Source organism: Hydra viridissima, unplaced genomic scaffold (assembly GCF_058129835.1).
Source record: "Hydra viridissima isolate aposymbiotic clone 2 unplaced genomic scaffold, HvirCarnegie_v1 scaffold_13, whole genome shotgun sequence".
NCBI classification, from domain to species: domain Eukaryota; kingdom Metazoa; phylum Cnidaria; class Hydrozoa; order Anthoathecata; family Hydridae; genus Hydra; species Hydra viridissima.
The window spans coordinates 11,587,280-11,604,810 of record NW_028324312.1 but is presented as its reverse complement, the minus strand read 5'-3'; the positions used below and the strand labels follow the sequence as shown (position 1 = coordinate 11,604,810).

The window sequence follows — 17,531 nt, the reverse complement described above, 5'->3', positions numbered from 1 at the left end:
TTTTGAGGTGTTATTGAATATAAGGTGTTAATGAATAGTTAATAGTTAGTAATATTTTAAGGTGCTAATGAATATAATGCGTAAATAAATGTCGCGGTTGTATATTATGTAAAAACCGAGCAAATTCTCCGAGCTTGTTCTGTGCGTGTTTATCCTTGTAAATTTAAAAATTCAAAGGTTTTATAATAAAAATAAAAAGAATTGAAAAGAATTACTAATGTTACTACTTTCCTTTAACATTCACAAAGAAGCCCCGGGAATAAGATGTTATAAATTTATTTAATAAACTTGTAATAAAACAAGTGGTTTAGAGTTTGGTGGTAGAAGTAACTAAAGCTAAAAACAATTTTTAATTAGTAATCTAGTAATTTAATTAGTAAATTAGTAATCAACTGTATTTTTTTGAACTTATAATATTTTACATTTCTTAAATTTAGATTTGCCATTTTTAGGATTGTTTAGTTAATGACATTGTGATGATTAACTGATGATTCTCTGGAATGCTCAGTATTATTTAGTTAGCAAGAAACAAATAAAATATTAACTAATTATTTAGTGATCAGAAATAAACAAATAGGAACTTTTTTTTTAAGAATTTGTTTTCTTTGTTATAAATATTATGGTAACACACTTGCATGTCTTATAAATCATCATAAGATATCAAAGTATCTTGGTATCTGGGTTTCAATCCCGGAGTGTATTTGCTAACACTCAATTACCAATAGCACAGACTTTTATTTTATCTGTTGCTTAATTGTTTTTTGCAGATAAAACAAATATTATGCAAAAATTTTAAATGTTTATAGGGTTTCTTGCGCCAATTTATTATTGAAACAATAAAGTAAAGAAGAAGTAAGTTTGAATAAGGGAAGTCACTTTGTCGCGCTTTTGCTAAAGTTTAAACAACTATCTCTAAGTTCTACTATGACAAAAATGTTTTTAGCAAAAGAAACCCTTTTGATCAGACAAGGTTACCGCATTACTAAACTAAAATACTAACACATTAATACTAAAAAATATCCAGTTTAAAAACAAAAAGTGCATTTTGGAGATATTCATCATTTCATACATACATACATACATACATACATACATACATACATACATACATACATACATACATACATACATACATACATACATACATACATACATACATACATACATACATACATACATACATACATACATACATACATACATACATACATACATACATACATACATACATACATACATACATACATACATACATACATACATACATACATTTTTGCCTCTTTATCTTTCAAAACTTTTAAAAGGATCTTTAATCCGTATCATAACGTTGAGCAGAAATTAAATTAGAAGAATGTGTAACAACTGGTACTGTTTTTTAAACCATCACCTCTAAAGAAAAGTTTTTCACTAAAAAACCTCTAAAAGAGTTGTCCGGACATGTCTTTTAGCTTTTCTTTAATCACTATCTCTTTAACTATTTATCTCTGTCTTTTTTTGATACTCAATTTTGATTGGTTTACGCCTTTTCTTTGCTTTTTATAGAGGCGAAATATTTTAGATTTGAAGGGAAAGAAAGTTCTTCGTCTTAGAGTGTAGTCAGACAGACAAACGAGCTATAAACCATTCATTCTTGTAAAACTTGTCTCCTTCTTGTGAACTTTATTACAGAAACTACAGCTATTTTTTAAATGAAAATTGTTAAAGAAAAAAGTTATTTGAAAAACGAAACTTTAAACAAATAATAAAAATGGAGTTCATTTATGTTCTTCGCAAAAAATGTTCTTAATAAATTCTAGGCATTAGGGTGTTTATTTTTGGCCTTCAAAGAACCATGACACGTACATAAATGAAGGAACTTTTATGAAACATTCCTTTTCATAATATAGACAATATGAATACATTTTCACGGGGACAATATGAATACATTTTCACGGGGACAATATGAATACATTTTCACGGGGACAATATGAATAACTACTAGGCTATGCGGGTTCTAGCGCATGAACACTTTTCTATACTTAACGAAATTCAAGATAGACATGTGATTCTAGACATGGATAATTTCAAGATTCTGAGTCATTGTTACTTTCAAGATAGGTATGTGATTCTAGACATGGATATTTTCAAGATTCTGAGGCATTGTTACTTTCAAGATAGACATGAAATTCAAGATTCTAGACATGTGATTCTAGCGCATGAATACCCTAGCCAAAGCCTGTCGAAACCCGCAAGTGTCATCATCTTATACTATATTATTATATTATATCTTATATCATTATATTATATTATTATATTATTAACTTATATTATTATATTATATATTGTCGATTGATATGTCTTACCTTTTAATCCTAGGTCTTGTCCAAATCTTTAAAATTTTCTAAGAAGATTCCAAGAAGTCTTAATCAAAGACTAGGTCTTGTTTTATAGTGTCCAATGGCAAAGGTGGTGTGAGTACCATCATTCGTTCGTATCCTCTTGTCATCATTAGCGCTGAGAGCCACTTTGTTAACTTCTTCAGTGTAAACGTCGTGAAGATGGGAACGGATAACATTCATGGTTGCAAGCTTTTCTTTCTTATCCATTAAGCAATTGTAGTAATCTTGGTGAGTGATGTGATTATCAACCACACATTTCTGTATTCCTTTGCATTTTTTGCGATCTTTCTTTTCATTACAGACCTCATAAGAGTAGAGTTTGGGTCGAAGTCCAACAAACTCTTTAATTTGCTTACCAGCAGCCTCATCTTTAAACTTACCTATTACTTTTTTATTTTTAAAAACTTTCAATTCTTAAAAAAGAATTAAAAAGAACATTTACATTTTTCATTGCAGTACATGACTGAGCTTTTGGTGTTGTGAGTTTTTATATTTGGATGCATTTGACACCAACGACCTAATTGTTTAGCGTATGCGATTTGTTGACCAGCGCTTATTTGTCCACTTTTGTAAATGTTGATAAATTGGTTGTTTAAAAAAGCGACTGCTCGATCTGAATCCCACTGATTAAAGTCTTGAGGTATGGTTTTTACTAAATCAGCCATTTTTTTATTTATGCCAAGATTTTATTTATCTTGAATTCAATTTTTCTGTTTACCACAAGGTGTTAATAACGTCTTGAAAGTCAAAGCCTTCATCTAGTTTTTTCAAGACGTAAAGACACAAGTGTCCACAATAAGACGTGTTACCAAACTGAACTCTTTCGCTGTTGTAGTACACAGGGCTTTTTAAATAGTGAACCAGTTCGACAAGAGGAGGTTGAGCATAAGAGTCAAAGCTGTATTTTTTGTCTCCGTCTTTGAACCAGCACACCCAATGAAATCCATCTGTGCTCGAATCTCCCGTATTGACGATACCACATTCTTTTCTTCTTAGCTTTTTCGGCAATTCGTCTCTCACAAAAACACCTCTAAAGTTTTTTAATTTCAGCTGTTTCGCAGCCTTTATCAGTTGAAAGTTGGTTAGAGCCTCGTTGGGTAAAATAACTTCTTCTACATCAATCCATTGAAAGTTGGTCATTTTTATTAATTTCTTAAAAAGCTTAAGTTTTGAAAAAGGTGAAAGAAGTCTACAGAATAGCTCCTAAAAAGGGTATGCTTGAGAAGGGTGAATTAGGTCCAAGAAGCAAACCAGAGCCAGCATATTTATAACCTTTTCCATTTTTAACAAAGAGCCCTTCACCTTGAGAATTTTTAGTCCATGGAGTTATAAACAATCCGTTTCCACTGACAGCCTTTAGTTTCATTCCTTTTCCGTTTTTGTTCAAGTAGACTACACCTCGTCCAGAAATTGCATCAACCATAGCAGAACCTGCAGAGGCTCCGACTCCACCTAGCAGTCCAGTAGCAAGAGCAGGAGCAACCTTTGTAGCCAAAGTGCTTCCAATCATACCAAGTAAAGGTAAAAGAGCTCCGATGAAACCTCCTTCGACTTTAGAGTTGTATGCGATTTGTCTTTTGCTGAGTTTAAGAGTGACACCTTTACCAGCTTCATATGCTTTTTTAATTTTGTTGAGTTGGGTTTGAGTGATAGCAAGAACATGTTCACCGTTCAAGTCTTGATGAGAAAGTTTAATGCTTTATCAGCTTGTCCTTGTGAGATGTTCAGTTTGATCTTTTGATAAGCGCTCATTTTTAATAGGAAAAAAAATTTATTTATTTCACTTCTCGAATATGATATCGTATAGTAATATCCTCTCCACGAAAATCAATCAAATCTCCATTTTGATCAATGATGCGAGTAACCATTGTTGAAATTTCGAACAGTTTAACAGGAAGATAAATCAAATGCATCGGTCTCTCAATGATTTTGTATCCAGGATTAACATTTGGATAAAAGGAGTAGATGCAATTGAGTTGAGTTCCATTAATATAGGATGATCCAATAACGTTGTTAACAATTCTAATGGTGTTGGTGCTAAAAATTCTAGCGATATGATCAGACTCGTATTCAGAATTGGAATTTAATTTTCTTTTATTAAACCCTAAAACTGAAGCGATGCTGTTCTCCGCGTTAAAGTCAATCAAATAGTTCATGCCAAGTTTAATGGTTGATTTTAAAGTATTAAGATTGATTCCGATTTGAAGGTTGTTTGAAGAGTAATTAATTTTATTTGCAATAATATAACTTCCGCGTTGAGCTGTTTTTATCGTGTTGAAAATAGCCTTTTGCAAATAATCGTTGATGTCTTTAATTTCGTAGCTTCCATCAGGAATGATAATGTTTTCCCAATGAGCTCCATTGTCCATGCTGTATTTAAAAGAATTGTTTTTACTTGTGATGTTTGGAAAGCTGTTGTACGTCTCAAGCCCGAGAAAAGCCATTTCATAACTTTTTCCTTTCTCAAAAACGATTTTGTCTAAAAATTCAGTCGTGATAACACTTGATTTACCATCTATATCGATGATGATGCCAGACATTTTTTTTAAATAAGAATTATTTTTTTAAATTGCTTTTAGAAGAATGCAAAATCGTCAAACCCTCTTCGGTATTTTCCATTATCTTTTTCGGAGGATAAATCAATGACAGCAAATCCGCGAGGTTGAGACCAGCATTGTCTGCAAAACTCTCTAAATTCTTTTAAACTCATGTCACAAGAAGCATGATTTTTATAAATTTGACAAACATTATTATCGTCTTGAGGAAAAAGACAAATAAAGTTAGCATTGGTTCTAATGGTATGTCTATCAAGATCGAAATAGTTTTGAGCAAGATAAAAGCAATCTGCATTAGAATGTCTTCCTCGCGTGTAATATTTTTCGCACTTGTTTTGTTTTTCTCCTTTTAAATCGTCAAAGATCATCAAGTTGTTTTTGCTTCTATCGAGATCGGAAGGGTCAGGAACGTCTTCTTCATTTTCGAAATAATGACATTTCATATCTGTTTCTTCATCACATTCTTTTGAAAGATCGTCAATCGCATCTTCAGGGTTTAAATTCAATTTTTTCATCTTGTTTTTATTAAGCAATTGGAGAATGAGTTCTTTTGGAAGGTTATTTTCAAAGGCTTTTTTGAGTATTTTGTATTCAGGTTGAAAAAGGGATTTTCCAAAAACTTGCAAGTGGTTATAATCGAGCCATCCAGGTCTTAATAGAAGGTTTAACATTAATGTTGTTTTTCCGCAGCCTGACATTCCCACGATGAGCCCTCGAATGCTTCTTGGTAAAAGCTTGTTGTTATTCCTTTTGTTTTCATCATTGTTAATTTCCAAAGGAATGATATCCATTTTTTTATATTAAAAAATTTTTAAGTTAAATTTAAAATGTACTGCGTTAAATGCAAAAGAGAAACTGAAACGATTCATGTGGAGCATAAAAAGACAAGAAATAATTGCAATATGCTCAAAGGAACCTGTAATTCTTGTGGAACGACTAAATGCAAGTTTGTTTCATCAGCAGTAAAAGGAGGTGATTTGGTGGAATCGATCAACAATTTTTCAAAAAAAGTAAAGCTCCCATGGGCAAAGTTTCCAGGAGAAATGCATATTCCAGGGATGAATTTTGCAGGACCGGGAACCAATTTAGACAAAAGACTCACTTCGACGGACATGTATCAAGAGTGGAGCAAACCGGTAGACAGAGTAGACAATGCAGCGTACCACCACGATTTAGCTTACAAATATTTAAACGATGTTAAAAGCAGAAATGTAGCAGATCAGATGATGCTTGAAGAAATGGATTCGATTCCTAACCCCACTCAGAGAGAAATAAACGAAAGAAAACTGATCACTCCCATCATCAAAGCCAAAGCTAAATTTGGATTGGGTCTTACAGAGAACCTAAAATGGACAGATCAGCTTGCAGAAGAGCTTCATAAACCAGTCATTCATCATTTTAAAAGAAGAAGGGTGATTGTGAACGACATTGATGAGATATGGGCTGCAGATTTGGTGGACATGCAATCGTTTTCAAAATTCAACAACGGTGTAAAATATTTGCTCATGGTGATTGACGTGTTTTCAAAGTATGGATGGATCGTTCCGTTAAAAAGCAAAACAGGTCTTGAAGTGTCTAAAGCGTTGAAAAAGATTTTTGGTGAAAGAAAGTGCATCAAATTGTGGGTGGACAAAGGAAAAGAATTTTATAACAGGGATGTGAGAGCGTTGGGTGTTCAATTGTATTCTACTGAAAACGAGGAAAAAAGCTGCGTTGTCGAGCGATGGAACAGAACGATGAAAGAAAAAATGTTTAAGTATTTTTCAACCAATAACACCAATAAATACATTGACGTATTAGATGAAATGGTGAAAAATTACAACAACACAGTGCATTCTTCTATCAAAATGACTCCAGTGGAAGCCAGTGATGAAAAGAATAAATATAAGGTTTGGATGAGTCTGAATGGAAAGGTGGGAACAGAAAGAGTAAAACCTAAATTCTCTATGGGTGATCAAGTGCGAATAACAAAAAAGAAACCTCATTTTGAAAAGGGTTATACACCGAGATGGACTGAAGAGGTTTTTACCGTGTCGAAAGTTCAATATACGGATCCTCCTACGTATAAAATCGCTGACTCTAACGGTGAAGAAATTCAAGGTACTTTTTACGAGCAGGAAATGCAAAAGACTCATCAAGACATATTCAGAATTGAAAAAATTGTTCGCAAAACCAAGAGCAAGTTGTTAGTCAAATGGCTGGGTTATCCTGACTCGTTTAATTCGTGGGTGAACAATAATGAATTGGTAAGTTTGCAAGCTTGAGATTTCCAAAAAGGATCTAAAAAATTTATTTTTAATATGTTAAAATGCATGCTCCTCACAAGTTTTTTCGAAATGCTGCATCAGCAGAAGTTTACAGTTTAGATTTGAAATTGGGTTATTTGGAAGAGAGGATCAGAGAGTTGGAGGAAAGAAAACCGAGTAACATTATTGTGTCTACGAAAACGTTGGATCATCCTCCCTATTATAACACGAACGGACAGTATGAGATTTTTGCTCAGAAAGACATTAAATTTGCTGCTCTATCACATACAACGATAGCTTTATCCATTGGACTGAATTTGGAGAAAGGTGTAGCAGTGGTGACATTAATGAATAAAATCACTGAGCAATTAAATTATAGAAAAAACGAAGTTATTATTTCAGAGTCTCTAGATGAAGTTTTTATGGATGTGAATAGCAACAGCAAACAGGATGTGATTGTTAAAAAAGGTGAAAAACTTTGCAAGATTAATCACATTGATTTAAAATAATTTTTTTAGTAATAAAAAATGGATGTGAAAAGCTATAAAGAAATATACCCAGTTCTCCCAACGGCTCCTACTGAAGTCTTTCAAGAGGAAGGACATGTTTACCGTCTTCAGAAGATAGGTGAGATTCAGAAAGAGATAGAGAATGAGAAAGCAAAGCGAGTTCATTTGAGTAAAAAGTACCATCGCGTTTTCAGGATTATTTCGAATGTGGACAATACGATGCAAGGTTTATGCATAGCATTGGGTGTGACTGGAATTGGTCTTTTGTCTACGATTATTGCTAGTCCAGTAGCGATTGCGTGTGAAGGTGTGGCTATTGGAATGGGGTTTTTGTCTATTGTAGGAGGACAAGTGAATAAAAAGATGGCTTTGAAAGCGGAAAAGCATGAGAAGATCAAAGTGTTGGCCGAGTTGAAATTGAACACGATCAGCGAGCACACTTCGAAAGCGTTGATGGATAATAAAATAAGCGATTCTGAGTTTCAGTTGATTCTTGGTGAGCTTCAAAAATTTAAAGAAATGGTGGAAGAAATACGAAGCAAAACTAAAAGCAGCATCGATGAATTGGCTAAAGAGGAACTCATCCAAAAAGGCCGTGAAGACGCGATTCAAACGTTTAACAATTTGTTCAAAAAGGGTTAACAAGCATGTAAAAGCACATTTATGTTTTTTTTCTACGTATTTTAAAACCCATTTATGTTTTTTTTCTACGTATTTTAAAAAGATGTTTTTCTTTAAAATACAAGACCCGAATAAACGTGAAGAGATTGTGAAAGAGGTGTTGGCTCGTAAGAATAAAATTTATCAGAGCAGCATCAACGACAACATTTTAGATGCTGATTTTCAAGCTAATGCGAGCAAGCTGATCAAACCGCTCATTGAAAGCAACGCTCCTAAAGGAAAGTTTGTATCGAAAATGCCTTTTGAAGTGAATAAAGTTGGAGATAAAATGTTCATTGGAAAAATGGAGGTTGAAATGGATGGAGACGATATTATTGTTGGTGGAGAAAGGTATGAAGGAACAAAAGGTCTTTGGAAGTTGATGACCAAGTTTGAAATACCGAAAGAGTATACGGATGAAGATTTGCAAAATTATGAAAAAATTCTAATGGTGAGTGATGCGATACGATCTGATTCACAACCGCATAAACCGAAAGCTTCAAGAAGAGCGAAATATCAGAAACTTATTGCTCCTATTTGGGATAAAATGATGCGTATTGAAAAAGGGAAAAAAGGTCGTGGAGTGATCATTCTTCCTAGCGATCCGAATGCGTTGGTGGAAAAGCTTGAATTGAGTATTGCTGCTTGGCATGCTGGAAATACAGGTTCGAGAAATGAGGCTGTTGCTATTTGCGATGAGTTGTTGAGACAGGGTGAAATTAATAAAGAGGAATATAAGTCTATAATGAAGACGATTGATAAAATTATTTAAAAAAATTTGCTTTATTTAAAAAATGCTCATTGTAAACAACCGAAGATATGTGAAGAAGAACGTTGTTGGAGGAGGTGGTATTATAGACTTGATTAAAAATTTCATCAAACGAGCAGCTGCTTCAAGCATGTCGAAAGCAACAGTGACTATGCTTAAAAATGCTGCAGCAAGTAAAGTTGGACAAGAAGCGATCACCGCAGCCAAATCTGCTGGAACTGAGTTGGCTCTTTCAGCCATTTCTGCTGCTAAAGACGTAGCTATGGATAAAGGTAAAAAGACCATTGAGAAATTAAAAACAGGTTCATCTATTCGTCCAAAAATGTCTAAACAGAACGCCATTCGAATCTAAGACTTGGTTAAAATGGGAAGAGGTATGAAAATTGTTTGAAACTTCAGCTGCTGTCCTGGGAGACTTGCGCTCTCGCGAAAGTGATCTAAAAATTTATTTTCTGTAATAAAAAATGATAACTACCGATCGATTAAGAGTGACTGAGAACCCAGAGTATGATGTTGATATTGAAAAAGTGGATTATTTTGAATACCTTCCAACCAATCTTGATTTAAATTCTTCAGGATCGATCACTTTTGAAATGGATTGTCAATCGATTCATACAGTACCCTCAGAGGCTTTTGTTCTCATTGAAGCAGTCTTGAAAAAGAGTGATGGAACCCTTTACGAAGCTACAGACAAGATTGCCTTGGTGAATAATGCTTTGATGTATTTGTTTAACGATGTGACTTATGATTTGTCAGGAGAGCAAGTAGAAAGAGTGATTCATCCAGGTCAAGCTACTACCATTCTTGGAATGTTAAAATACCCTCACGCATTTCAGATGACAGATGGTTTGAAGCAAATGTGGATCATGGACACATCCAATCTTGTTGAAAATGAAGGATTTAAAATTAGACGAGACCATTTGTTTGCAGACACTACATCTGTTGGAGCTTTTTCGTTCAGGATCCCTTTGAGACATATTTTTGGTTTTTGCGAAACCTATGACAAAGTTGTTTATGGGTTTAGACATACCATCACCTTTACAAAGAAGGAATGCGATGATGCAATTTACAGAGCGGAGAGTGTTACTGCAGAAATGATCAATCTTAAAAAATTCAGACTTTATATGCCTCGCGTTGAATTGAATATAGCGAAAAAGACTGAGTTCAAGAATTTAATGACTCGAAAGATTCCCATTCCAGTGGCTTATAAATCAAACAAATGCGAAAGACAGCTTATCCCATCTGGACAAACAGAATTTACCTGGTCGCTTGGTAGAATCACGGACAAAAGCGTTCCAAGATTTATCTTGTTTGGACTTCAGACGAACAGACCCTCAAGTCAAACAGTCAATCCATCACTATTCGATCATTGTGATATTAGAAATTTTTACGTGACTGTCAATGGAATAAAGTATCCGAACTATAATTACGACTTGAATTTTGGAGAGAAGAAAGTGGTTATGGCTTATGAAGATGCGTTCTCTTTTGATGATAAATTTTATGGAACCAATGAACTTGTTTGTCAAGCAGGGTTGGCCTTGTCTCAGTATATAAAATTATACCCTTTGTTCGTTATTGACATCTGCAAGCAAAAGGAAAGAGTGACGTCAGAAACAGCTGAATTGGTGATCAACCTGAAATTTCGAACTTCTACTGTTGCAAATACCATTATTTTTGCAGTGATCATTTCCGACAAGGTTCTTAATTTTGTTTCAGACGGAACCCACATGACTGCAGTTTATTAGATCCTTCAGATCTCTGAAAATGATTTTGTTATCTAAAAATGAATAACAAAACGTTGAAAGACCATGCGATAAAGGGTTATTAGCTCTAAAGATAAAAAATGAATTGACTTAAATTTTATTCTTGGTATAATAAAATGAGGCATACAATGTCATATTTGAAAAAGTTGCTAGAAGAAAACGGTGTCAGCAAAACAGCAAACGATTTAGTAACGTTGACGATGCTTGCGGTTGAAAATAATTTGATTAGTAAAGAAGAGGTTTTAGAAAGAGCAAAAGACAAGAAACCTGTTGGTCGACCAAGAATACATGGACCAATAGAAAAGAAACCAGTTGATCCAAAATGGGAACATCTTAGCTTAATTAAGCAAAATCCAATCACTGTGAGAATGACCAACGTTGAAACGGGTGAGGTGATAGAATACAAGTCTCTATACAAAGCGGAGAAAGCAACTGGTCATGGATGGAGATATTTATGGCGTCGAAATGGAAAGGTTGATGATGGGTTTAAAATTGAATTTTTAAATTCTGGAAATCTTAAAAAAAATTTCTTCTCTTAATAAAATGAGATATACAACATCGTATTTGAAAAAGTTGCTAGAAGAAAACGGTGTCAACAGAACAGCAAACAATTTAGTAACGTTGACGATGCTTGCGGTTGAAAATAATTTGATTAGTAAAGAAGAGGTTTTAGAAAGAGCAAAAGACAAGAAACCTGTTGGTCGACCAAGAATATATGAGCCAAGAGAAAAGAAACCAGTTGATCCAAAATGGAACTGGTTACGTTCAGTTAGAAAAAATCCAATCACTGTGAGAATGACCAACGTTGAAACGGGTGAGGTGATAGAATACAAGTCTCTATACAAAGCGATGAAAGGAACTGGTCATAAATGTGAATATTTTGAGCGTCGATATGGAAAGGTGGTCGATGGAGTCAAGATTGAAAAGCTTCAAAATTGATTTTTTAACTTTTGCTCTGTTAAAAAATTGACTTTAATTTTTTTTCTTCCGTTAATAAAAATGGAAAGGAAGTACGTGATTGAATTTGATGATATGGGACGTGCTCATGTGTTTGATGAAGACAAAGAAATTCATGCGGCTGGATACGAATTTACTGCACATGACGAGTGGGGAAGAAAGTACACGATTCGATTTGATGAAACAGGTCAAGCGCATGTATACGACTCCATAAGCGAAATATTTGTCAATTATCATGCTTCTTGATTTTTTAATTCTTTTAGAAGAATTAAAAACGGTTGTCATAGCTATCATCATACTTATTTTTTTAATTCTTTTCACGGAACAGCAAAGACTTTTTTTTCGAAGAAGAGAATATACTAACAGTGTGCTGTGATTTTAAAAAAATTGAATTGACTTAAGTAAAGTCACGGCGGAAATAAAAATGAATCCCCAATCTTCAAACACTGAAAATTTTTTTCTTCCGTTAATAAAAATGGAAAGTAAATCTAAAGTCTTAATGAAAAGTCAGGCGTTAGCCAAAATGACTGTTAAAGAATTAAAAAGGATAGCTGAAGACCATGCTATCAAAAGTATCTCCAGAATGAAAAAAGCTGATCTCATTGAAGCTATAAGAACAACAAAACCTGTCATTGGGTTAGCTCCTGCTCCTCGGGTACGTGCTAAGCCGGTACCTGCTCCTCGTCCTGAAAGACCTGTGCCAGCTCCTCGTAGGAGGACGACTGAGGCGAGACCGTTACCTGTTCCAAGGACTGTTTCCAATGACTTGATTTCATTCGACTCTTCTACTCTCTTGCAAAATCAGACATTAAGAGATGAACCCTCTATTCTTAACGAATCAGTCGAGGATTCAACAAACGTTATCACTCCAGTTCCAGCACCAAGACCAGGTTTAATTTCAACTCTGACCAGAGTTACAAAAAGTGTAGCGTCTTATGTTAAAAACAAGTTTATCGATATTAAAGACTGGGTAGAACCCTACGTTCCTGAAGTAATCAAGAAGAATGTAAGCGAATCAGTAGAACAAATCGATAAAAAAATAAAGTCTATCAAATCACTTGTATTAAAAACAGAGTATAAGCAGCCTGTGTCAAAACCTTATAAAATAAAATTCAAGTTGACTGAACATTCAGCGGAGCAATCTGTTAGACAATTTTCTTACAGACCTTCTCATAGATACCAAGACCTTGCAGCCTTTTTTAATTTGGTAAGAGAGTCAGCCATTCAAACCATGGAAGGAGAAAGAAACACAAAGGTAAGAATTATTTTAACGTGTGAAATGAAATCTGTAAGCATCATGACTGGTGAAGAAGTGACTCGGGAAGCAAGCTTTTCATCCAACTCGGAAATTATTCTTGCAGCTACGAATGTAAGAGAGTTGTTAAGACAAATGGAAGAAAAAGTATTGGAAAGTAGTGTCAAATACAACAAGTTGGGATCTAATTGCGTCATGTCAAAGATTTTAAAAATGGATATCAACTTTATCGATTACATGCCTCTCAGCGGCTCTTCCTACATTGAGCTACCTACCGACTTGAAAAATAAAAAGGCAATCATCAACATGGAAAACAAGGACAATGAATGTTTCAAGTGGTGTGTCACCAGAGCGTTGAACCTTAAAAATAAAGACAACGAGAGAATTGATAAAGACTTGGTTCTAAAATCGGAAGAGCTCGATTGGGATGGAATGGAGTTTCCTGTGAATTACCATAAAATTACCATTAGCGTGAATGTCTTTTGCTATACTGAAAAAACACCTCAACCTTTGCGAATATCTGAATTTGTTGATCGAAACCATTGCATTGATCTGCTATACATTACAGACGATGTTACAGACCATTATTGTCTCATTAAAAGTTTCAGTCGGTTTGCCGGTTCTTCGGTATCAAAAGGTAAAAGAAAACAACATTTTTGCAGAAGGTGTATGCAAGCTTTTGACCAGGAAGAAAAGCTTCAAAAACATAGAGAAGACTGTTATAATAACGCACCAATGAGGATCGAACTTCCGAAAGAAGGGTCAACTGTTCAGTTTAAAAACTTTTGCAGGAAAATGAAAGTTCCATACGTTGTCTATGCAGACTTTGAAAGTTTCACCAAACCTATTAATAACAGCACTGAATATAATAAAGAAGAGTCGTACACCAAACAATATCAAAAGCATGTTCCAAGCTCTATCGTCTATTATATTAAATGCTTTGATGAAATCGTTTACAAGGGAAAGCTTGAAACGTATACAGCTGAAAGCGATGATGACGATGTAGCTCAAAAGTTCATAAACATGCTTGAAGCAGACCTTAAAAAGATTTTAGATAAGATAGATTTAGTAAAAAAGAAAGTGATGACTGATGAGGATGAAAAGAAGTTTGAAGCTGCAACTGAATGTCACATTTGTAATAAAGATCTTGGAGATGATAAAGTCTTAGACCACTGCCATTTGACTGGGAAGTATCGTGGAGCTGCGCATAACAAATGCAACTTGAATTATAAACTTCTAAAATTCATACCTATCGTCCTTCATAACTTGTCTGGCTACGATAGTCACTTGTTTATCAAGAAATTAGGCGGGAAGCTCAATTGCATACCCAACAATGAAGAAAAGTATATTAGCTTCTCCAAACAAATCAAAGTGAGAGAATTTATCGATAAGAAAGGAAGACTTCGAGAAGTGTGGAAAGAATTGAGGTTTATTGACAGCTTCAGATTCTTACCATTCGGCTTAGACAAACTATCTAAAAATCTGACTGATAACCAATGTAAAAACATGGCTATGTACTACTCTGGAAAACAGTTTGATTTATTAAGAAAAAAAGGCGTTTACATTTATGACTGGGTGGACTCGATTAAAAAGTTTGACGAAACGCAATTGCCACCGAAAGAAGCCTTTCACTCTAAACTGAATGATAAAGATATCAGCGATGAAGACTATGCACATGCGAAAAACGTTTGGGATGTATTTGAGTGCAAAACGTTTAAAGACTATCATGAGCTGTACAACAAGTCCGACGTGCTAATACTTGCAGACATTTTTGAAGATTTCAGAGACACTTGCTTGAAACATTACGGTCTTGATCCCCTTTGGTATTACACGTCTCCTGGGTTGGGTTGGGACGCAATACTAAAGAAAACTGGAATTCAGTTAGAGCTTCTGTCTGATATTGATATGCTTAACATGGTTCAAAAAGGAATTCGAGGTGGGATTAGTATGATCTCTAACAGACATGGAACTGCCAACAACAAGTATATGGACGATTATGATCCTTCAAAACCTTCGAAATTCATTCAGTACTTAGACGCTAACAATCTTTATGGATGGGCTATGAGCAAGCCTCTCCCTGTTAGAGGATTTAGATGGATGACCGAGGATGAACTTTTCAATTGGAAATCCATACCTTGTATTCTCGAAGTGGATCTGGATTACCCTGACGAGCTTCACGATTTGCATAACGATTATCCTTTAGCTCCTGAAAGACTAACCATTGGAAAAGTAGATAAGCTAGTCCCTAATTTAAACAACAAGGAGAAATACGTCGTTCACCATGAAAACCTTAAACTCTATGAACGGATGGGCTTAGTTATCACCAAAATTCATCGAGGTATCACCTTTGAAGAAGAGCCTTTTATGAAAAAGTATATTGACCTCAACACTGGATTAAGAGCAAATTCTGAAAACGAATCTGACAAGGAATTTTTCAAGCTGATGAACAACTCCGTCTTTGGTAAGACCATGGAGAATATTCTAAAACGCGTAGATGTTAAACTTATTACTACGAAAAAAGAAGCTCTAAAGTTGTCTAAAAGTCCACGATATGAACGAAACACCATTTTTGATGAAAACTTGATCGCGGTTCATATGAAAAGAACAAATGTCTATTACAACAAGCCTGTTTACTTGGGACTGAGCGTTCTAGACATAAGCAAAATTCTCATGTTTCAACACCACTACGACTACATGAAGCCTAAATACGGAGATAAGCTTAAATTGTTAATGACGGATACAGACTCGCTCTTTTATGAAATCGAAACTGAAGATTTCTATAAAGACATTGCTAACGATATTGAGGCTAAATTTGACACGAGTGATTTTCCTAAAGACCATCCTGCTGTTCAACACTTTGGATTTGACTCTGGGTTTAAAAATAAAAAGGTAATAGGTAAGTTTAAAGATGAGGCTGCTGGTAAGCAAATTAAAGAGTTTGTTGGACTTCGACCCAAACTCTACTCTTATGAGGTCTGTAATGAAAAGAAAGATCGCAAAAAATGCAAAGGAATACAGAAATGTGTGGTTGATAATCACATCACTCACCAAGATTACTACAATTGCTTAATGGATAAGAAAGAAAAGCTTGCAACCATGAATGTTATCCGTTCCCATCTTCACGACGTTTACACTGAAGAAGTTAACAAAGTGGCTCTCAGCGCTAATGATGACAAGAGGATACGAACGAATGATGGTACTCACACCACCTTTGCCATTGGACACTATAAAACAAGACCTAGTCTTTGATTAAGACTTCTTGGAATCTTCTTAGAAAATTTTAAAGATTTGGACAAGACCTAGGATTAAAAGGTAAGACATATCAATCGACAATATATAATATAATAATATAAGTTAATAATATAATAATATAATATAATGATATAAGATATAATATAATAATATAGTATAAGATGATGACACTTGCGGGTTTCGACAGGCTTTGGCTAGGGTATTCATGCGCTAGAATCACATGTCTAGAATCTTGAATTTCATGTCTATCTTGAAAGTAACAATGCCTCAGAATCTTGAAAATATCCATGTCTAGAATCACATACCTATCTTGAAAGTAACAATGACTCAGAATCTTGAAATTATCCATGTCTAGAATCACATGTCTATCTTGAATTTCGTTAAGTATAGAAAAGTGTTCATGCGCTAGAACCCGCATAGCCTAGTAGTTGAATACATTTTCACGGGGATAATATGAATACATTTTCACGGGGACAATATGAATACATTTTCACGGGGTCAATATGAATACATTTTCACGGGGACAATATGAATACATTTTCACGGGGACAATATGAATACATTTTCACGGGGACAATATAAATACATTTTCACGGGGACAATATGAATACATTTTCACGGGGACAATATGAATACATTTTCACGAGGACAATATGAATACATTTTCACGGGGACAATATGAATACATTTTCACGGGGAGTTAACCTAGATAAAAAAAGCATCCAGTTAAACAAGTTGGTGTGATAATTATGCGTGATTAAACTCCCATAAGGTTCTATTATTTAAAATCTTTATTACAAAAAATAAAAACCAAGCTATTAACACTTGAAAAGATAACTTATAGACAAAAAAGATATCATTACTTAAGCTGGGGAGAATATTAGCTATTTGTTGTATATTTTAAACATAAGATTAGTCTGACTTTGAGACCTGTGTTTTTAATAATTCTTTTCAGCACAAAATTCTCTTTTATTTTCTTAAAATTGGTGGAGTAAGTAAATCAAGAAATGCCAAGTTATCTTTATTATTTACATTCTACAATCCCATTAGCAAGCATCATGACCTCATTAGTCACATCACCTATAGCCATCCATATCCTAACAGTCTTCTATGGCCATCCAAGTTGCAAGAATTCTTATCCAATTAGTTTTAGTGCATTTACTATCCAAATAAACTAATTATTAAGT

At 34.4% G+C, this 17,531-nt stretch overlaps 1 protein-coding gene across 1 annotated transcript; it reads left to right on the top strand.

The window, feature by feature from the left end:
• Window positions 1-12,261: 12,261 nt before the first annotated feature.
• LOC149880528 (uncharacterized) lies at window positions 12,262-16,504 on the top strand. Its single transcript, XM_090070069.1, has 5 exons — window positions 12,262-12,843; window positions 13,297-14,160; window positions 14,392-15,430; window positions 15,746-16,288; window positions 16,500-16,504. Exons 1-5 carry the CDS (start codon window positions 12,262-12,264, stop codon window positions 16,502-16,504), a joined length of 3,033 nt encoding a protein of 1,010 aa, XP_089926195.1.
• The last annotated feature ends 1,027 nt before the right edge of the window (window positions 16,505-17,531 follow it).

Excerpts from the sequence above, each read along its gene's own strand:
- LOC149880528 (XM_090070069.1), top strand. The coding sequence starts at position 12,262 with ATGAATCCCCAATCTTCAAACACTGAAAATTTTTTTCTTCCGTTAATA. Across the intron at positions 14,161-14,391 it reads TTTTAGATAAGATAGATTTA|AAATTAGGCGGGAAGCTCAA; the intron begins GTAAAAAAGAAA and ends TTGTTTATCAAG. Across the intron at positions 15,431-15,745 it reads TATCACCAAAATTCATCGAG|ACATAAGCAAAATTCTCATG; the intron begins GTATCACCTTTG and ends TGAGCGTTCTAG.